The 23,272-nt window shown below is 38.6% G+C and overlaps 1 protein-coding gene across 3 annotated transcripts in view; it reads right to left on the bottom strand.

The window, feature by feature from the left end:
* The window catches only part of lhcgr (luteinizing hormone/choriogonadotropin receptor), a 56,119-nt gene that overhangs the window by 12,501 nt on the left and 20,346 nt on the right, over positions 1–23,272 (bottom strand). For all 3 annotated transcript variants that reach the window (XR_015505054.1, XR_015505055.1, NM_205625.1), the window contains 7 exon segments: positions 17,236–17,310; positions 16,971–17,045; positions 14,330–14,404; positions 14,035–14,112; positions 8,679–8,747; positions 5,130–5,204; positions 399–584 (listed from right to left, as the gene is read on the bottom strand). Coding sequence is in view for 1 of the 3 variants with exons in the window: in NM_205625.1 (NP_991188.1) it covers positions 399–584; positions 5,130–5,204; positions 8,679–8,747; positions 14,035–14,112; positions 14,330–14,404; positions 16,971–17,045; positions 17,236–17,310 (633 nt within the window). In the remaining 2 variants the exon portion in view is untranslated.

Below are 23,272 nucleotides of genomic sequence, written 5' to 3'. Positions count from 1 at the left end.
TAGTAAACATAGTAAAACAGTAAGTGTATTTCTGCACATACACTATAATCTGCTGTTTTACTACAGAGAACACCATATAAAAGCCAGAAACCTTTTTGCACAGGCCTATCTAAAGGGTTAATGCTGCCAACTGATGATCAGCAGTAAAACCTACACATTTTACCACACACAAATGCATGATTATATGCCGTCAAGGGCTTTGCAATCAAAAAAAAATGTCATTATAGTAAAAGTCAATGGGGCAAAAACAGCCACCAACATAACGAAAGGGTAGTCAATTTGAACAATACACAAAGGTTAAGCAGTTTTTGTTGTAATATTTCAAATACACATATAAATAGGTGAATGAAAACACAGCTAGTGACACACTGATCTGACTATGAAGGGGTTGTGTTGACCTGCTGTTGTCCCAGTTGATCAGAGCGCAGCAGTGACTAGGAAAGGTGAGCTGTGCTTCTCTCAGGCTCTTCAGGCTCTTCAGTGGAGGGAGTTTCTTCAGGGCGAACGCTGAGCGGGCTGTCAGCATCAGCACTGACTCCAGGCCATGTGAGGGCAGTGTCTCCAGCGCCGTGGAGGAGACATCCCTGGAAAACAACATGCACACTAATCAGACATTCATTCCTTTGTTTACTTGTACTGTCTGTATGGACCCTTTTCACAAGCCTGTTATGACGCATGTATCATCTTTGCATCAAAGGGGGCATAATATGTCCTCATTAAAATGCACCAAAAAGTAAAGTGCTAAATTATGCATAAAGTAAAAAAAAAAAAAACATATTAGTGAAAATAAACATGCATGTTAATTACGTCTCCTCCTATCAGCAGTAAATGACAAACGCTCAGTGTGTGAATTCAGGCACACCCCTGCCTGGGAGAAGCTCAGTCCTGCTCTTCAATTGTTTTCATGCTGTAATCAATCACAGCTCAACCAGACAGGCCAGGTCTTCAGGTTTCCTTAACAGCTCAAGGCAGGTAAAGTTTTACAGCAGAGTTTTACAGCTTTAGTCATTCGCATCGCCATCCAACACAAAGCTCTCGCTCCAGGAAAAAGACATGCAGTTGAAGTCAAAGTCATTTCCCAAATGAGGTTTAACAGAGCAAGGACTTTTTCCACAGTATTTCCTGTAATATTTGTTCTAGGTCAATAGTATTAGCCCCCTTAAGCAATATATTATTATATTTTAAATATTTAAATATTTTTAAAACTGTCTAGAGCAGGGGTTTTCAGCCCGCGACCCCCAAAATAACAATGCCAGTTACTCACGACCCCCACTATTTTCAGAGGTGGTTATAAACACTTAGGGTATCTTCCGTCTATTTATTATATCCGTTTTCAAATAAAAAAAGGAAAATGAAGAAAAAAAAAGAAAAAAAAGAGATTTTGGCCGGATTTTTGTTTTTTTAATTTAGGGTATAAAATGGATGAACAACTTTAAAATTCATTATACACATGTAGACGGTGCTGAAATGCCCATTTTCCTCTGATTGGTCAACCAAATCTGAGCTCGTGATGTAGCCCTCAAAATAAGAGCCCTCTGAGGACCAGCACTCAGGCTTTTAATTCATTCATTCATTCATTCATTCATTCATTTGTTTTCTTTTCAGCTTAGTTCTTTTATTAATCCGGGGTCACCACATTGGAATAAACCGCCAACTTATCCAGCATATGTTTTACGCAGCGGATGCCCACCCAACTGCAATCCATCTCTGGGAAACACCCAAACACGCTCATTCACACACAAACACTACAGACTTCTTTAGCCTACCCAATTCACCTGTACCACATGTCTTTGGACTGTTGGGGAAACCGGAGCACCCGGAGGAAACCCACGCTAATGCAGGAAGAACATGCAAAGTTCACACAGAAACGCCAACTGAGCCGTGGATCGAACCAGCGACCTTCAGCTGCAGGACGTTTGGCATCTAACTACCTTATTTTAATGACAAAGGTCTAATAATACTGCTAATTTACATTTTTACTTAATTTATGGATACGCAATGAATGTAAGCCTGCTAACTTATCAAATGACACAATATGTAATCTTAGTTTATATATTTAATATTAATCATTTAAAGCCTGGGTGCTGGTCTGCAGAGTGCTTTTATTTTGAGGGCTATGTCACGAGCTTATACTATATTTGGTTGACCAATCAGAGGAAAATGGGCATTTCAGCACCGCCTACAAACGAAAATCAAGCCATGAAAAAAAATGGGCATGAAATCCACGCTGAATCCACCCTTCTGATGGGATCAGTTTAATCCAGATTTTTTAGATCAAAGTGATCCAAATCCGGGGGCGAGGCAGTGGCGCAGTAGGTAGTGCTGTCGCCTCACAGCAAGAAGGTCGCTGGTTCGAATCTCGGCTCAGTTGGCATTTCTGTGTGGAGTTTGCATGTTCTCCCTGCCTTCGCGTGGGTTTCCTCCAGGTGCTCCGGTTTCCCCCACAGTCCAAACACATGTGCTACAGGTGAATTGGGTAGGCTAAATTGTTCATAGTGTATGAGTGTGTGTGAATGTGTGTGTGGATGTTTCCCAGAGATGGGTTACGGCTGGAAGGGCATCCGCTGTGTAAAAACTTGTTGGATAAGTTGGCAGTTCATTCTGCTGTGGTGACCCCGGATTAATAAAGGGACTAAGCCGACAAGAAAATGTATGAATGAATGATCCAAATCCTACAAAAAAATGTCTGAAAAACTCAAACTAAAGGTTTGACCTGGATCAAAACCAAGATTAGATTACGTGATCTAATCCCATTATGTAATAAGGTTTTTTCTTTTGAAAAACCCATTTTCAAAATTTGATCCAATCCCTTATAAAAACCCTAGTAGTTTACTTTTGAAAAAACCAGGCCCAGAAGGGTGGATTCAGTGTGGATTTCATGCCCAAAATGTATTAAAAACTTTTAAAATGTATACTATATTTGGACCATGCAGTATCCTACAAGATATCTAATTTATTTTTTTTAATTTAGTTTTAATTGTATTTGTTCATCCGTCAGGCTACAGTGATTATGTAGGCTTTAACGTATTCAGCCTTTCAGTATAGGCCTACAGCAAAGTAGAAAGTAATAAAATAATAATAATAAAAATAATCCCCCAAACAGCTGAAAATATGAATATATATATTCATCCCAATGGAAAATATTTTGTTTTAAGAATATTTATTAGTGATGCATGCAATGATTACAGAATAACCAAAAAAAAATGCAAAGAATGGCAATCATTGATTTTTGAAATCACTTCCAACAATTGCAAAAAGAGAACTAGAACCTAAAGTTCATTGATAAACTTTGATGTTGGCTTGAGAAAGTCAAACGTTTATGGCATTGTTAGGTGGTTGCTAAGCAGTTGCTAAATGGCAATGCTCATGTACATACTTGATCAAATGCTAATACTTAGTAGGCATTTCTAGCATATGTTATTGCATTTAGATAATCATTCATAGCATGTAGCTAATCGTTATTAGCACTTGGCTTCCATTATCATTGTTAACATGCATAGTACACAGGAAGTCCCATTTGCTAGCATGAGTCAAACAAGCAAATGCCCAGGTCCCTACGATGTTCTGATGTAGAGATATTGCTATTTTTAAATGGTTGCTAGGTTATACTGTTTTATTGCTATGGGGACATTTGACAGGTTTGTGATGATACATCAAAGCTTCTTGGCAATATGAGTGATCTTAATCAACCCCGATGTTTCTATGACAGTCTTCATGAGTGTCAAAAACTGGACTTGAACATTATGTATTCCTGGTGTTGGGTTGCGGCTGGAAGGGCATTCGCTGTGTAAAACAAATGCTGGATAAGTTGGCAGTTCATTCCGTTGTGGCGACCCCTGATTAATAAAGGGACTAAGGTAATGAACATTATGTAAAAGTGGCTTGCTGTATTTTTTTGAAAATACAATGCTTAATAAGTGCTTGAAAATGATACATGCAAAAATGGCTTGCAATATTAGTAAAAGATATGGAGTTTAAGTAAAAAATGGCTTGCCATATTTTTTATATTGCCACTATAAGTCTGATAAACCTTAAAGATATAGCAACAAAATCTACCGCATCTTAATACAACTTTTGGCCAAATTTGGGGCTTGTATAATTTTTTTATATGCCCGGATTATAAAAATGTAATATTTAACATTTTTTTATTAAAAAAATGATAAGTCTTACAGGCATGAGGAGATATAGCAACAATCTTGAATGCAGAAGGCACATTTTGACCACATTTGGGCCTTGTGGCATGAACGACCTAGGAGGAGATACGTTTGTTTTCAAGGACAGAGTAGTATAACAGTATGTTGGCTTTCTCAAGCCAACATAATGAAAGGGCAGAAGCACAGCTTCATCTGTCAGAGAAACAACTGACTCTGACCAAACTGCAGCAAACTAAAGCCAGATTTCAGATCTGCCTCCTAAAGGCTACGCTCAGACAAGCTGCTCTCTCCACATCAGATGAGGAAATCTGAAAATATTGAGTTTTTGACATTAAGTCTATATTTTAATCCATCTTTGAAACTTGTTATCAACATCCTCAATATACAGTGTTTGTGTTCGTGTTGCTCTTTACATATCTTTAGTTCTACATTGTGATTTCCTATCCTGTTTGAGCACTGGTTATCCAGCTTTAGTGATCCTGAAAAGTTCCTATCCAGATCAGATTGATCCAATCCGATGTTGCTTTGAAAAACTGGCTCAAAAACTAAGCTGGATCACGATCACAAAAACAGGATTACTAAATCTGGATCAATGTTATCCGGATTAAACCTTTTGAAAAACCGGGCCCTGGAGTCGCAATTTAATGGAAATGAAATTGAATACTGACGGCTTTTTATGTGCATGTTGTATTTTTAATGTGACTATGTTTATGTTATGGATAAAATATAGTAATTTTAATAGATTTTTAATATTTTTGTAAATCACCAAGCGACCCCCTCTCATTGTCCATGGTGCCGACCCCACTTTGGGCACCACTGGTCTTCAGAACAAACCACTGCTACACAATGACTTGCCTAATTACCCTAGCTGACCTAATTACAGTCACTTGAAGCTGAATAGTTGTATCTTGAAAAAAATGTATGTACTGTTATCATTGCAAGTATTTCTGTCTCCAGTGTTTCAGGATCACTTACAGCACAGTCGGGCCTAAAGCTCCTTTAAAAGCATCTTCATGGATGACACGCAGATCTCGGCTGTTCTTCAACACTCTGCAGAACACACAGATAATACTGAGATTACACACAGGACATAAACATGCTGTAGGATTTACCCAGAAACTATGACATTATGAGTAAATCTTTGACATAATTACAAATAGTGCTGTCGAAGAGTTAATCACGACTAATCACATCCATAACAAATGTTTGTATTTTACATCATATACAGTTGAAGTCAGAATTATTAGCTACCACTGAATTATTAGCCCCCCTATTTATTTTTTTCCCTCAGTTTCTGTTTAACGGAGAGCAGATTTTTTCAACACATTTCTAAATATAATAGTTTTAATAACTAATTTCTAATAACTGATTTATTTCTCTTTGCCATGATAACAGTAAATAATATTTTACTAGATATTTTTCAAGACACTTCTATACAGCTTAAAGTGGCATTTAAAGGCTTAACTAGGTTAATTAGGTTAACTAGGCAGGTTAGGGTAATTAGGCAAGTTACTGTATAACGATGGTTTGTTCTGTAGATTATTGAAAAAAAATATAGCTTAAAAAGTCTAATAATTTTGTCCCTAAAATGGGTTTAAAAAAAATTAAAAACTGCTTTTATTCTAGCTGAAATAAAACAAATAAGACTTTCTCCAGAAGAAAAAATATTATCAGACATACTGTGAAAATTTCCTTGCTCTGTTAAACATCATATGGGAAATATAAAAAAAACATTATTCAAAAGGAGGCTAATTATTCTGACTTCAACTGTATGTGTGTGTGTGTGTGTGTGTGTGTGTGTGTGTGTTCTGTATTTATTTACATAAATACACACATACTTAGAGTGCAAAAATACGACAAATGTATTTACATATGTATTTATTAATGTTGTTAACTTATCGTATAAGCTATAAGTTTGTATTTACATAATATATACACATGTGCTGTGTATATTTATGTATATATGTATGAGTACACACACATACAAAAATATACAAAAATATTTACATATGCACGTATGTATCATTTTCATTATATGTAATTTTATATGTATAATCTATATTTATCTACATGATCTATAATTTATATATATATATATATATATATATATATATATATATATATATATATATATATATATATATATATATATATATATATATATATATATATAGTTGAAGTCAGAATTATTAGCCCCCTTCTTATTTTATTATTATTATTATTTTTATATTTTTCCAAATCATGTTTAACAGGGCAAGGAAATGTTCATAGAATGTCTGATAATATTTTTTCTTCTGAAAAAAGTCTTATTTGTTTTATTTCGGCTAGAATAAAAGCAGTTTTTAATAAAAAAAAAAATTTACTTTTTGATGCAATTAAATCACAATTAATCATTTGACAGCACTAATACTTACATTCAAATTTTGCACATATATAAATAAAAATAAACACTACCTCAAATATAAATATAAGTGTGCCTTTGCCATTTTTATTTTTATTATTTATTTGATAAAGACAAAGTAAGACAGGGCATGAAAGAAAAGAAAAGAAAGACTATAAAATAGGAGATAAGGATTCTGCACACAGAGCAGGTCTAAAAATAAACAAGAGAAAGCATGTAATTATGTAAGGTGTTGTGTGTAATTGATATGGGTGTGAAATGTACTGTACATACTTTAAATCGTTTGTATGTTTTCAGTTTGCAAAGGAGAGGATTAAAGAGAGAAAGAAGGGAAAAAAAACTATAGGACATATCAACAATAATATGAAAACAAACAGCAGTGAGTTGAAGAAGACAATTCCTAAAATACATATTAATATACAAGCAATATATGTTTTATATTAAATTATATAATTATATTTATGTTTTATTTTAAATCATATATTTATATTTATGTTTTATATTAAATTATATATTCATATTTTAGTTTTCTATTAAATTATATATTTATATTTATGTTTTATAATAAATTATATATTTATATTTATGTTTTATATTAAATTATATATTTATATTTATGTTTTATATTAAATTATATATTTATATTTATGTTTGATATTAAATTATATATTTATATTTATGTTTTATATTAAATTATATATTTATATTTATGTTTTATATTAAATTATATATTTATATTTATGTTTTATATTAAATTATATATTTATATGTATGTTTTAAATTAAATCATATATTTATATTTATGTTTTATTTTAAATCATATATTTATATTTATGTTTTATATTAAATTATATATTTATATTTATGTTTTATATTAAATTATAGATTTATATTTATGTTTTATATTAAATTATATATTTATATTTATGTTTTATATTAAATTATAGATTTATATTTATGTTTTATATTAAATTATATATTTATATTTATGTTTTATATTAAATTATATATTTATATGTATGTTTTATATTAAATCATATATTTATATTTATGTTTTATTTTAAATCATATATTTATATTTATGTTTTATATTAAATCATATATTTATATTTATGTTTTATATTAAATTATAGATTTATATTTATGTTTTATATTAAATTATATATTTATATTTATGTTTTATATTAAATTATATATTTAGAATTATGTTTTATATTAAATTATACATTTATATTTTAGTTTTATATTAAATTATATATTTATATTTTTATTAAATTACATATTTATATTTATATTTTAGTTTTATATTAAAATATATATTTACATTTTAGTTTTATATTAAATTATATATTTATACTTTATATTAAATTATACATATAAATGTATGTTTTATATTAAATTATATATATATATATATATATATATATATATATATATATATATATATATATATATATATATATATATATATATATATATATATATATATATATATATGTTCTATATTAAAAATATATTTATACACACACACACACACACACACACACACATACACACACATATATATATATATATATGATTTTTTTACTTTTAATTTTGGCATTTCTGTGTGGAGTTTGCATGTTCTCCCCGTGTTGGTGTGGGTTTGCTCTGGTTTACCCCACAGTCCAAACACATGCGCTATAACTGAACTGAGTAAACTAAATTTACCATAGTGTGTAAACGTGTGTGTGAATGAGTGTCTATGGGTGTTTCCCAATACTGGGTTGCAGCTGGAAGGGAATCTGCTGCTTAAAACATATGCTGGAATAGTTGGCAGTTCATTCCGCTGTGGAAACCCCAGATAAATAAGGAAAATGTATGAATGAATTATTTATTATATACACTCGGTATATTCACCTATATTATCTAAATAGCAATCTTTGATTTTAGATGTGATTAATCAGGATTGACCGCACTATTTACAAAGAATCATCAAGCAACACACACTGAACTGAAGGTGAATTTAAAGTAAAGATTGAAATAGTATTTTCATATAAAGCAAACTCCAATGGTCTAAATAAAGTGTACAACACAGAATCATTAAAGCAAAACTGGACAGTGATTAGTGTAAATGCACTTACAGTTTGTCTATTTTTGTTCCATTGAAGGCATGGCTCTCTATTTCTTGAAATCCATTGTTAAAGAGATTCCTGAAAAGACGGGGGGGGGGGGGGGGGGGGGGGGGCGGGGGGGGGGTGTATTAATAAAAGGTTTATGAAAATTGTGTAAAACTATTGAACAACACTCAATCTTGTCTTGAGACAATTTAAAAAATGTTTTCCACATTATAAGTTGTCTATACACATCTTTATATATACATCTATGTATATATGTACAGTTGAAGTCAGAATTATTAGCCCCTTTTGATTTTTTTTTCTTTTTTTAAATATTTCCCAAATGATGTTTAAGAGAGCAGGGAAATTTTCACAATATGTCTGATAATATTTTTTCTTCTGGAGAAAGTCTTATATGTTTTATTTCGGCTAGAATAAAAGCAGTTTTTTTTTTTTTATCCATTTTAAGGACAAAATTATTAGCCCATTTAAGCTATTTTTTTCGATAGTCTACAGAACAAACCATCGTTATACAATAACTTGCCTAATTACCCTAACCTGCCTAATTTACCTTATTAACCAAGTTAAGCCTTTAAATGTCACTTTAAGCTGTATAGAAGTGTCTTGAAAATATAACATAAATATAAACAGGGGGGCTAATAAGTACAGGTTTTTGCAACAGTTAAAAATGCAAAAAAAGTTACATAATCATAATAATAAATAAATAAATAAGCATCAAAATGTACAATTTATCAATAAATCATTTGAGCACAGTGTAAAAATTAAAAAGAGTCATAAGAGTGGACTGTCTAAAGTAGGCATGCAACGATTATAAATTTTGATTGAGTGATTATAGTCTAAGAAATAATCACGATTTCACGGTTATCATGATTATATGCATTCACTGATTTCAAAACTCCACTAGCTTGAAACTAAAGCTATTTTAAATTTGATTTTTTAAAAGTTCATTTGATTGACTATATAAAAATCTGTAGATATTATTGATGCATTTATTGGGTAAAATTGCAACTTTTTAGAAAATACTCCACTCGGCTGGTGGATAATCACTCTTATTGGCACCATTATTTGTAACTATAAGTAGGTTTGCAAACATGTGTACTTTTTATTGCTTCTTCCTCAAACTTCAGCCGTATGCAGTTCCCACGGTCACAAAAGCCCCCTGTCATCTCAACTAGGTGCGCCTGAAAAGCGTGAATGCTTTGGTTTGTGTGCGGGTCCATTGGAAATAATGAACTTGAACTAGCTTGCCTTAATTAATATAGCCTCAGTCATAATTAGTCGGGTGTGCGTGGTTATTATGCCACAGTTGGCATAACATTGTTTAGTTGCTGCATTTTTGTTCCATTCAAAAACACGGTGTTGAGAAGCCTTTACGATTAATTATCCGTGACGAATTAAATCGCGGTTAATAGTGAAACCAGTTAATCGTTGCATCCCGAATCTAAAGAAGCCTATATATGAGAACAATATTAAAATGAGCATATAATTGCAAAAAATATCCTGCGCTTTTTATTTTTATAACGTATGATATAGTTAAATTATATTATATGATCACAAATATATTATACGACATCTCATTTATGATACTGATTTTATACAACAGTTAAACAAACAAGAAGTTAATACTGAGTGTTACATTTTAGACACAATATTGACTGTTTTGATCTGTTCTGCCAACAACAGCAACAAAAAGTCTAAGTATTTCAGTCATTCACTCAATTTTTTTCTTTTCGGCTTAGTCTCTTTATTATTCTGGGGTCGCCACAGTGGAATAAACCGCCAACTTATCCATGTTTCACACAGCAGATGCCTTTCCAGCTGCAACCCAACACTGGGAAACACCCATACACACTCGTTTACACACTTACACTTCGGACAATTTAGCTTACCCAATTCACCTGTAGCGCATGTGTTTGGACTGTGGAGGAACCAAAACGGGGAGAACATGCAAACTCCATACAGAACTGACAACTTGCCCAGCCAGGGCTCGAACCAGCAACCTTCTTGCTGTGAGGCAACCGTGCTACCCACTGCGTCACCGTGACGCCCCTAAATATTTCAGTCATTTTGAATGATTTGTTTGAATAAATCAATTAATGAATCACTCATGTAGTCAGGGACTTGCACATGCTGCTGGTTTACGTACAGTATCTTTTGTTTTCATCACAGTCATGAACCAGCACAAAACACACTCATCTCTATATTGTTTATTTAGGAAATATTGTCAATGTCACGCAACACTAACACAAAGAGTTTTTCAGGACATTTTTCTGATAAAGGCTGCATTATCTTAGCATTTAGACATAGAGAGTGAAGGATGTCTTGTACATTTACAGACTAAACAACTCTTAGATTGATAGCATTTATCAAAACTAGCAATAATTCACTATAAACATATTATGTAACACCATAACATTAATTTAGATTTAATATTATGCTTTTAAAAAAGGCTTTTACTTTGTTTATTGGGATCGATTCGTGGGAGTGTGTCCAAAAAGAACATTTAATTAAACTAAATATGCAAAACTGAACAATGTTTCAGGCTGATCGTAAAGAGAATTCTTGTACAAATGTGTCGCAATGTGATGCAAACAGACTGTTAGTAAGATTACGAGGCTTTTAAAACTGAACTAGACTCATAAACAACTCAGAAATAAAAGCGACACAGACACAGTGCCTTTAATTCATCACCGCTAAAGGGGAATCTACAAAGATTTAACAGCACAGCTGCAAAAGGATGCTTTATTTCTTCCACAAAGTCAAAGTCAGAGTCACACAGTGGAAAATAAAATAGTGATTCAATACAAATCAAGACTTTTGAAGAATAAAATCACGCAAATTTATATGTATATATACATATATATATATATATGTAAAATTTTATATTCATAATTTTTTTTTCTCATGCTGCTTATCATGCTGCATCTGTTTTATTTTAGTTTATTTCTAGTGGGAAAACTTCTACTTATTTCGTTTATTTTGGCTTGCAAAAACAAAATTATTTATTATTATTATTATTAATTATTTTTTAATGTAAAAACTGCTGGGTTCAATATTATTAGCCCCCTAATGAATTTTTATTTATTTATATATATTTTCTGGCTACAGAACAAGCCATTGTTGTGCTAACAAATAAATAAACAAATAAACAGTGGTAAAAATGTATTTAGAAGTGTTAGAACTTTCCAATGATAAATATATATATATATATATATATATATATATATATATATATATATATATATATATATACATATGCAGTTGCTATCAGAATTATTGAACCCCCTTTGAAATGTTTTTTCTTTTTTAAATATTTGCCAAATGATGTTTAACAGAGCAAGGAAATTTTCACAGAATGTCTGATATAATTTTTTCTTCTGGAGAAAGTCTTATATGTTTTATTTTGGCTAGGATAAAAGCAGTTTTTTATTTTTTAACCACCATTTTAAGGTCAAAATTATTAGCCCCTTTAAGCTATTTATTTTTCGACTGTCTACAGAACAAACCATTGTTATAGAATAACTTGCCAAATTAACCTAGTTAAGCCTTTAACAGTTGCATGTAGGGGGGAAACAAGTCAAACTTATGAAATGTGAGGTCTCATGGAAGTAGCTTAAAGGCAGAGAACAGGACTGTCTTTGACAACTTGCGACTTCATCTGCCACTTTCACTACAGTACATTTACATGGACACCAATACTCCGCTTTTATGATTAAGAGAATACTGATTAAGAGTCGACCATGTAAGCAGTGATTTTTGATTACCTTAAAGCAGGGGTTTTCAGAGTGTGAGGCGCGCCTCCCCTGGGGGGCGCCAGAGCATGTTAGGGGAGGCGCAGGAAAAAAATAATATAATAAAAATATAATTATTAAGTTTAATTGGTAGGTATATGCCTACTAATACAATGGGCCGGTTTCTGAGACCCCCCTGATTCAAAGCTGTAATGAAGTTCACAGCCCTTTGGCCGCCGGGAAGAAGGAGGCGGAGAACCGACGCAGTTTTAAAATGATTTATTAATAACAGTGACGGCAGCTCCTCACGGAGGCTGCCGTCTAAACCAAAACAAACGCTCACGGAGACTGCCGTCAAACTGAAAGCAAAAGTAAAATATGTCTGGGCCCGGTCATCTCTCGGCTTCCTCTGCCCTCGTTCCTCCTTTTATGATCCAGAGCTCCTTCCGTGGGATCCGAGGCAGGTGCGCACCGCAGGTGTATCCACTTACGCGGTGGCCTCACTCCGTTCCCACGGCTCTTGGCCACGCCCCCGCGCCAATGGATAAGTTGTGTCAAAAGGGAGGCCCACTGTCTTAGACTTTGAAAAACCCTGCCTTAAAGGATCACGCGAGTCCCGAAATGTAGAGGTTTTTCTCTCCGTTCGCCATGCGGTATCAAATTCCATTAAAACGTCCTGAATGAAAATCTGCTGAATGAGAGTGAACTGCTGAACTGCAGTTAAAGTCTAAAGATTAAAATTGAAACACCCAAAACTGCATGAAACTCTGGAGGAAACGCTGGATAGCCTGGTGATGCCACATTAATTGTTCTATACTGAAACTTTTTTTCTAAAAGCGCGTCCTTGGTCTTATCCAAATTTCTTTGCATGTTAAGCACACACAGGACCAGAGCAAGCTGAACTGGCGCTCTAGGCAAACGACAATCACGCTGCCCTCAACCCGAAAGTAACTGGTTCGCGGATGAAAGTATGGACCATGAGGGAGAGGGTGGGTTTAGCGGATGAAAGTGAAGACAGGGGGGTTCGCTCACTATTCTGCTGCCCAAGGCGGCCGCCTAGATTGCCTCTATGCATGCGCCGTCCCTGAACACACGTCAGCCACAACAGGAAATAAAAAAACCTGCAACTGCGTTATTTGCATGATTTTTTTTACGCGTTAAATATTTTTAATTAATCACGTGCGTTAACACGCTAATTTTGACACCCCTAATTTTTATATTATATAATATATTACAAATATTATATAAGTGTTGTTGTTTTTTAAACACATTTCTAATAATATTAGACCAGATATCTTTCAAGATGCTGGTATTCAGCTTAAAGTGACATTTAAAGGCTTAACTAGGGTAATTAGGCAAGTCATTGTATAAATGTGGCTTGTTCTGTAGACAATTGAAAACAAATATTGCTTAAGGGGGCTAATAATATTGATCTTAAAATGCTTTAAAAATAATAAAAACTGCTATTATTATAGCTGAAATAAAACAAAAAAGACTTCTCAAGAGAAAAAAAAATTACAGGAAATACTGTGAAAAATTCCTGGCTCTATTAAACAATAATCAAGAAAAATGGGCTTTAAATAAGATTCAGCTGATAGAAAAAATTAATTGTGTCTGTTTGAGATACTAACATTGTGGCGTATTCACTCGTCATCCCGGTGAAAGCATTTGATGGGACTGAGCGCAGATTCAGGTTATCACAAATATCCCTAAACACAGAAGAAAAGACACAAAATCTATTAAACGTTTGAAGCAAAAAGCCTGTGCTGACAACAAAATCTCCTGATCCAACACTTGCGCTCCTCTTCTCTTAAGGAGCCGGCCTATTTCACAACATTGTTCTGCCTGAGAAAAACAACCGACGGCAATATTGCAGCTTCATTGTTATTACTCGCCATCATATGATTAATGAAAGAAGAAACTCACAGTATGAAATGAGCCTCCAGGGAGAAGATGGAGGTCAGGTCAGGAAAAACACTAATGCCAGTGTTGGAGATGCTCCTGCACAAATAAGAAAAGCAACAGGATTTGGGTTTTGAGTGATGAATTAACCAGAGGAACTAAATATGAACTATTATGTTAATATTTTAAAAAGGTTTAAACAATTTTGAGGCAGCATATATGATATACACTAACCGGCCACTTTATTAGGTACACCTGTCCAACTGCTTGTTAACGCAAATTTCTGATCAGACAATCACATGGCATCAACTTAATGCATTTAGGCATGTAGACAAGGTCAAGACGATCCGCTGCAGTTCAAAGTGAGCATCATAATGTGGAAGAAAGGGAATTTAAGTGACTTTGAAAGTGGCATGGTTGTTAGTGCCAGACGGGCTGGTCTGAGTATTTCAGAATCTGCTGATCTACTAGGATTTTCATGCACAACCATCTCTAGGGTTTATAGAGAATGGTCTGAAAAAGATAAAATATCCAGTGAGTGGCAGTTCTGAGGTGCAAATGCCTTGTTGATGCCAGAGGTCAGAGGAGAATGGCCAGACTGGGTAAAGTCTAGATTTGATATGCGGCCGGCCGGAAGTGCGATATGCACATCAATATAGCAGCATTTTTAATGACACTGTATAACAATAATTAATACTTTTACAGTACTGTGATGGTTGGGTGTAGGGTTGGGGTGGGGGTAGACATTAAAAATACAATTTATTGGGTAATTTAATAGATGACATAAATAATACTACTGTTTTTACAGTGCTGTGATGGTTACGTTTAGGGTAGGGGTGGGGGTAGACGTTAATAAAATTGAATAAATAATACAAAATAAATCTCCCTAACTTTTGGCCGCAACCATATCCGATCTAGCAACAACCGCCAGATTGATTCCAGCTGATCCAAAAAGACAACTCAAATAAGCACTCGCTACAACCGAGATACACTGAAGAGCATCTCTGAAGGCACAACAGACCCAACCTTGAGGCGGATGGGCTACAGCAGCAGAAGACCACACCAGGTGCCACTCCTGTCAGCTAAGAACAGGAAACTGAGGCTACAATTCACAAAGACACACCAAGATTAGACAATAGAAGATTGGAGAAACGTTGCCTGGTCAGATGAGTCTCGATTTCTGCTGCCACATTTGGATGGTAGGGTCAGAATTTGGCATCAACGACATGAAAGCATGAATCCATCTTGCCTTGTATCAACAGTTCTGTCATGACTGTCTGTGTCCACCAGATGCCACTGTAGTTCGCCAGCACTCTCAGCGAACTATAGTGGTGAAAGAACTACAAGTCCATACATACAACGCGCATACACCCGGTATCACTTACACTGATTGGCCATTCACAGCTGTTCCCGTTGCCTATTGATTTCCTGGACTATTTATACTACCATTCAACCATTGTTTGTTACTGCGTCGTTTGTCTTTCTTGTCTTCATAATCTAGTAAGTCTTGTATAGCGAGTTTGTTTTTTCCTGAGCCTTGTTCCTGTTCCTGATCCTGATTCCTGTTGTAGTTTCTTGTTTTGTTGTTTATTTATTACTTTGTTATGTTGAACGTCGGAAACCTTGTTTTTCTGTTTGCTGCACAATCTCTTAATAAAACTGCACTTGGATCCTTCACCTTTTATTCCCATTTCAACCTCTAACCGTGACAAGTTCAGGCTGGTGGTGATTTAATGTGTAGGGGATATTTTCTTGGCACACTTTTATGCCCATTTAACGCCACAGCCTACCTGAGTATTGTTGCTGACCATGTCCACCCCTTTATGACCACAGTGTACCCATCTTCTAATGGCTACTTCCAGCAAGATAACGCGCAATGTCAAAGCGTGAATCATCTCAGAATGGTTTACTGAACATGACAATAAGTTCACTGTACTCAAATGGCCTCCACAGTCACCAGAACTCAATCCAATAGAGCACCTTTGGGATGTGGTAGAACGGGAGATTCACATCATGGTTGTGCAGCCAACAAATCTGCAGCAACTGTGAGATGCTATCATGTCAATATGGAGCAAAATCCCTGACCAATATTTCCAGTACCTTGTTGAATATATACCACAAAGGATTAAGGCAATTCTAAAGGTAAAAGGGGGTCCAACCCAGTACAAGTAAGGTGTACCTAATAAAGTGACCACACTCACAGCTGTATATTGTAAAAAAAAAAAAAAAGTAGTATTACAAGCAGTTTCGGTTGCTGTAAAATATACAAGTGCACTGTAGATTAACAATTATAATTACACTGTAATTTTACAGCACAGTTGTAGTTGTTAATTCACAGTACGATTATAAATTCTGCCAGTAATACTGAAAAAACACAAGCACACTGTGAATTAATAATTACAATTGTGCACTTGTACATGAAAATTGTGAGTGATACTGTAAATTTTACATCATTTTTACAGTGTGGATAGTAATCAGAATCTGAATCGTTGCAGTGCAGGATAGGAAGTGTAGTCCAGCTAAATGGCTATTGGAGTGTACATATAGCTGAAGTACACATAGCTAACAATTGTGACACTATTATTGCTATAACCTTAATTTTTAATACATTGTGCATCCCCTAGTGATGCAGAAACAGCAAGAATGATGAAGTGAAGCCACTTACAGGTATCTGAGTTTGGGCAGCTGGTTGAAGGCCCGCTGCTGGATGTGAACCAGGTTCCGCGTGTTCTGGATTGAGCTGTGACACAAATTCTTGCATGAGAAATCACAAACAATCAAAACATTACTGTACTGTGAAAAATTTGAAGATTTTGTTCCAGTCTGCGGTAATTACAGGCAGTAATTAAACAGAGTAATCAAGGCTCAGGTCAATTATGCATGAAACAGTTTCAATGTTCAGTTTCAATCTTCCCTGAGTGGTTTCTTACATCTCGGAGACGTTCGGCAGGTTATTGAAGGCTTCAGACTCGATGGTTTCCACTGAGGAGCTCTGGGCGATTTCTCTAGATCAAAAAAAAAATTATAATTAGAGGCAAGGTGTGAATTACCAGGAGGTTTAAGGGGATTTACCATACCAGATGTGTGGGATGTGGGGCCTGATCTGTATCTTAAAGGGCACCTAGATTACCCCTTTTTTCAGATTTAATATAAGTCTTTTGCGTCTCTAGAATGTGTATATAAAGTTTCAGATCAAAATACCCATCAGATTTTTCATTATACCTTTTACAAGATGCTGTTTTATACTGATTTCCAGCAGGGGGTGGTTTTGTCGTACTGCGCCTTTAAGACGAGTCTTTCCCGCCTACTATTTCTACATGCCTAGCGAACAGAACAGACCCTTTATTCCCAGTTGCTTTGCGTATGTCTGTCTGGTCTTGTTGACATATACACGTGACTACCGGAACATGTTAATGCGCGCAGCTGTCAATCAATTCGGTGGGCGGGGGGATCGCACACCTACGTAATGGTGCGATCGATTTGAAAACAGCTCCAATTGGCCGACCCTTTCTTTTGTAGTTAAATTGAAAAAAAAGGACTGGGTGAGTTCATATCACCCCAGTATGACAGTCTATACACTATACCAACACACAGATCTGTCCAAACAGCTTGAAAAGTAGATTTTTTTTTACCATAGGTGCCCTTTAAATCATATTAATACTTATTAATTAACAAATATTAAAATATAAATACACTTTTGACCACCCCTTTATGGTTTATAGCATTTTTAATACATAGTTTGTGAGGAGTGTGTTAGACCTACCTGTTTGTGATTTTGTTTTCTTGCGTGTCGCCTTCATGTTTCGTCACGGAGCACATGCTCTTTGTTTTGACAGTTCGCCATGTGCTCTTCCGTCAGCGTTTCCTTTTCCCCACCTCCTTGTTATTCACTTATTAAGCAATTATTGTCACCTGTAGCTCCTTGATCTTCTCCTCTATTTAATTCCCGCTTGCCTCCTTGTCTTTGTCAGACCGTCTTGTGTGTTTCGCGAGTTCACTCGCTCTAGACCCGCGTTTATCCTGTCTTGTCTTGTGTAACGTTATCTATCTGGCTCCATAGAGATTAGTTTCGGTTTTCGTTCGCCCTCTCTGCTCATCTCTCTTCTGCCCTGTCAGGCTATCTTCGGTGTCATTGCTTGGGGCGCTCGGACTCCATCGCCTGCCGACATCCGGCCACCTGCAGCTGCTCGTCTTCCGGCTGCTCCGCCCACTAAGCCTGGATACTCACCACCTCCACGAGTCCGCCACCTTGTGGACATTCAATTGAACTACAGTCCAGTACTAGTTACTGCTGCCTGAATTACCCTTTTTATTCAGTGCTTTTTCTTTTATATTTTTGATCCTCTGTCTGAGGCATTTTTGATTTTTGAAGTTAAAATAAATCTTCACCTGCATATTGAATCTGTGGTTTCTTCCTGACAGAACGGTCTGACCAGTTATGGATTCAGCAGGTGCAGATCAAGTGAGAAATGCAGTGACCCAGCAGGGCATTCTCCTAGGACAACAGGCTACTCAATTAACTGCCACTTCACAAGAGGTTGAGTTTCTGACGGCTCGTGTTGCGGAACTCAATGATCTAGTCCAGGATCTACAGCTAAACCTCAGAGCCGGTAGGCAGGCAGCCTTCCCTCTCCACCCTGATCATGAGCCGCACGCTAATTGTCCACCACAATATGACGGGGACCCCAACTCCTGCCGATCTTTCTTGTCTCAGTGTTCACTGGTCTTCGCTCTCCAGCCACGCCGTTACGCCACTGAGGAGTCCAGAGTGGCATTTGTGATTACACTTCTTAAGGGCAGGGCCCGAGACTGGGCCACCGCTGTGTGGGATGCACGTGCTGCCTTTTGTGCCACTTTTGATGACTTTCGTAATGAGATGACCAAGCTGTTCGATCGGTCAGCTCACGGGGATGAGGCAGCTTCTCTTTTGGCCCAGCTAAGCCAGAACGGGCGTTCAGTGACTGACTACTCTGTTCAATTCAGGACCCTAGCAGCGGTCTGCGCTTGGAACGAAGCAGCTCTCCGAGCGAGGTTCCGGGACGGTCTGGATGATGAGATTCAGGACGAAATCGCCACTCATGACCTCCCTCATGACTTCGACGCCCTGGTTGACCTTGCTCTCCGTGTTGAGGGCCGCCTCCGCCGCCGCCAACATCGGCGAGCGACCCGTTCCTCCTGGAGGGCTGAGGAGGGCTTTTCAAACTTGCTCCACACCCCTCCTCCCATTCCGGATCAGGAGCCGATGCAGTTGGGGCATCTGCGGCTAACCACACAGGAGAAACGACATCGGTTGGCTAGGGGCTTGTGCCTGTACTGTGGGAAACCGGGTCATCAGGCTGTCCGGTGTCCGTTAAAAGCCCCCGCTCACCAGTAGTACGGGGGATTCTGGTGGGCACTATCCCTTGCTCTGACACCCCCACATACCGTACCTCACTGCCAGCCTCTCTACAATTCGGAGATGTCGTCCATTCGTGCTCTGCCCTGATCGACTCCGGAGCCGAGGGCAATTTTTTAGACAGCACCACCGCTGAGTCCTGGGGCATTCCGGCTATCCCTCTTTCCTCTCCTATCACTGTCCGCTCCCTCAATGGTCTTACCATCACCTCCATCACCCATTCCACTCCTTCTGTAAGTTTAATTATTTCTGGCAATCACCGTGAGGATATTAGTTTATATTTATTTGACTCCCCGAGTGCTCCTGTAGTATTGGGGCACCCGTGGCTAACCAAACACAATCCTCATGTTGATTGGTCAACTAGTTCTGTGTTATCTTGGAGTCCGTCTTGTCTTGCTTTGTGTCTTGGTCCTGCCCCGTGTTCTGGTTCTGTTTCTCATGTGTTGCAGGTCGAAGCTGTAGATCTCTCCGGAGTCCCGTCGGAATATCACGATCTGCGTCAGGTCTTCAGCAAGTCCCGTGCTACTTCCTTACCTCCCCACCGACCATATGATTGTGCCATCGAGCTCCTCCCAGGCTCTTCTCCGCCCAGGGGTCGGTTGTATTCCCTTTCACGTCCGGAAAGAGAGGCCATGGACAGGTACATTCAAGAGTCTTTAAAAGCCGACCTCATCCGTCCCTCTTCCTCCCCGGCTGGGGCTGGGTTCTTCTTTGTTAAAAAGAAGGATGGCTCTCTGCGTCCTTGCATTGACTACAGAGGTCTTAATGACATCACTGTTAAGAACAGGTACCCTCTGCCTTTGATGTCTTCTGCCTTTGAGTTATTGCAGGGAGCCAAGGTCTTTACCAAGCTAGACCTCCGCAACGCCTATCACTTGGTCCGGATACGTGAGGGGGATGAGTGGAAGACCGCATTTAACACACCCACGGGACACTTTGAATACCGGGTCCTACCATTCGGGCTCACTAATGCCCCGGCTGTCTTCCAGGCCCTGGTCAATGACGTGCTGAGAGACATGGTGAATAGATTTGTCTTTGTGTACCTTGATGATATCCTCATCTTTTCCCCTTCCAAGCAGGTACACACTCAGCATGTTCGACAGGTGCTGCAGCGGCTGCTGGAGAACCAGCTTTATGTCAAGGCGGAGAAGTGCGTGTTCCACACTAAGTCTGTTTCGTTCCTGGGGCATATTGTCTCGACGGAGGGAATCAAGGCTGATCCTGCTAAGGTAAGGGCCGTGGCCGAGTGGCCAATCCCCAACTCTAGAAAGGCTCTGCAGCGGTTCTTGGGGTTCGCCAACTTCTATAGGCGATTCATCCGGAACTTCAGCTCGGTCGCTGCACCCTTAACAGCTCTCACCTCTCCTAAGGTACCGTTCATATGGAACAGTCGAGCTCAGGAGGCCTTTGATGTTATAAAGTCCCGTTTCATCACTGCTCCTGTTCTTTCTCTTCCAGATCCTGAACGGCAGTTTATTGTTGAGGTGGATGCTTCTGAAGTGGGGGTAGGCGCGGTCCTTTCTCAGCGGTCCCTTAGGGATGGGAAGGTGCATCCTTGTGCCTTCTTCTCCCACCGCCTGAGCCCAGCCGAACGAAACTATGACATAGGTAACAGAGAGTTGCTGGCTGTCAGGCTGGCCCTGGGGGAGTGGCACCACTGGTTGGAAGGAGCAGCACACCCATTCTTGGTCTGGACGGATCATAAAAATTTAGAATAAATCCGTTCAGCCAAAAGATTGAATTCCCGTCAGGCTCGCTGGGCACTCTTCTTTGGTCGATTTACCTTTTCCCTCTCGTACCGGCCGGGATCCAAGAACATCAAACCTGATGCTCTCTCCCGGCTATTCGACGTCCCTGGAGAGAATGCTACCCCAGTAGCCATCCTCCCGAGAGGAGTGGTGGTGGGGTCTCTCTCTTGGGACGTCGAGCGGCGGGTGAGAGAGGCCGGTCAAGGAGGGGAAACACCGGAAGGGTGTCCGGGGGGTCGCCTGTTTGTGCCAATTCGGCTAAGACCGGAAGTCCTCCAGTGGGGTCATGAATCCAGAGTAGCCTGTCACCCAGGAATCCGGAGGTCGCTGGCTACCATTCAACAGCGATTTTGGTGGCCGTCTATGGCCCAAGATACCAAGCAGTTTGTGTTGGCTTGTGCAGTATGTGCCCAGAATAAGACTTCTAATCAGCCGCCCATTGGTCTGTTACAACCCCTCCCCATTCCCTCTCGCCCCTGGTCACACATTGCCCTTGATTTTGTCTCTGGCTTACCCCCATCGAGAGGTAACACCGTTGTGTTGACGGTGGTGGACCGCTTCTCTAAGGCTGCCCATTTTATCCCCTTACCCAAACTTCCATCCGCCAAAGAGACTGCTCAGGTTGTGATTGACCAGGTCTTTCGGATACATGGCCTTCCTATGGATGTGGTCTCTGACAGAGGGCCTCAATTTGTCTCTCGGTTTTGGAAAGAGTTCTGCAGACAGATCGGGGCCTCTACGAGTCTGTCTTCAGGTTTTCACCCCCAGACCAATGGGCAGACTGAGCGAGCCAACCAGGATCTTGAAAGAACTCTCCGCTGCTTGGTGTCACAGAATCCGGGTACCTGGAGTCAGCAACTATCTTGGGTCGAATACGCCCACAATTCCTTGCCAGTTGCTTCAACAGGTATGTCCCCTTTCCATTGCTCTGTTGGTTATCAACCCCCTTTATTCCCTGCTCAGGAGCCCGATGCCGCGGTCCCGTCTGCCTTTTGCCTTCGTTCGTCGGTGTCGCCGCACCTGGAAGAGGGCTAAGGAGGCCTTGGCCCAGGCTTCCAGACGGACCAAAGCGGCGGCTGACCGTCACCGGACCCCTGCTCCGCCTTTTGTTTGTGGTCAAAAGGTTTGGCTATCTACTAAGGACCTACCTCTCCGGGTGCCTTCTCGCAAGCTGGCACCCAGGTTCATAGGGCCATATCAGATCACTAAGGTCTTGAGTCCGGTGACAGTACAGCTCAAGCTTCCGTGCACTCTTGGTCGGGTTCACCCTGTTTTTCATGTATCCAGGGTCAAGCCTGTGTTCCGGTCCCAACTTAATCCTATTGGTCATTTCCCGGCCCCTCCTCCTCCTCGTCTAGTAGATGGCGTTCCGGTCTATACGGTGAGGAGGCTTCTTGATGTGAGACGCCGGGGCCGGGGCTTTCAGTATCTGGTGGACTGGGAGGGCTATGGTGCGGAGGAGAGGTCTTGGATTCCGGCTCGGGATATTCTGGACCAGTCGCTGATCGGGGAATTTCGTCGGCGACGAGGTGAGCCCCCTCTAGAGGCGCCGTGAGGCGCTTCTGGGGGGGGGGGTAATGTGAGGAGTGTGTTAGACCTACCTGTTTGTGATTTTGTTTTCTTGCGTGTCGCCTTCATGTTTCGTCACGGAGCACATGCTCTTTGTTTTGACAGTTCGCCATGTGCTCTTCCGTCAGCGTTTCCTTTTCCCCACCTCCTTGTTATTCACTTATTAAGCAATTATTGTCACCTGTAGCTCCTTGATCTTCTCCTCTATTTAATTCCCGCTTGCCTCCTTGTCTTTGTCAGACCGTCTTGTGTGTT

This window comes from Danio rerio, chromosome 13 (genome assembly GCF_052040795.2).
Source record: "Danio rerio strain M-AB ecotype USA chromosome 13, GRCz13ab, whole genome shotgun sequence".
Classification (NCBI taxonomy): domain Eukaryota; kingdom Metazoa; phylum Chordata; class Actinopteri; order Cypriniformes; family Danionidae; genus Danio; species Danio rerio.
This window is presented reverse-complemented; position numbering and strand designations above follow the sequence as displayed.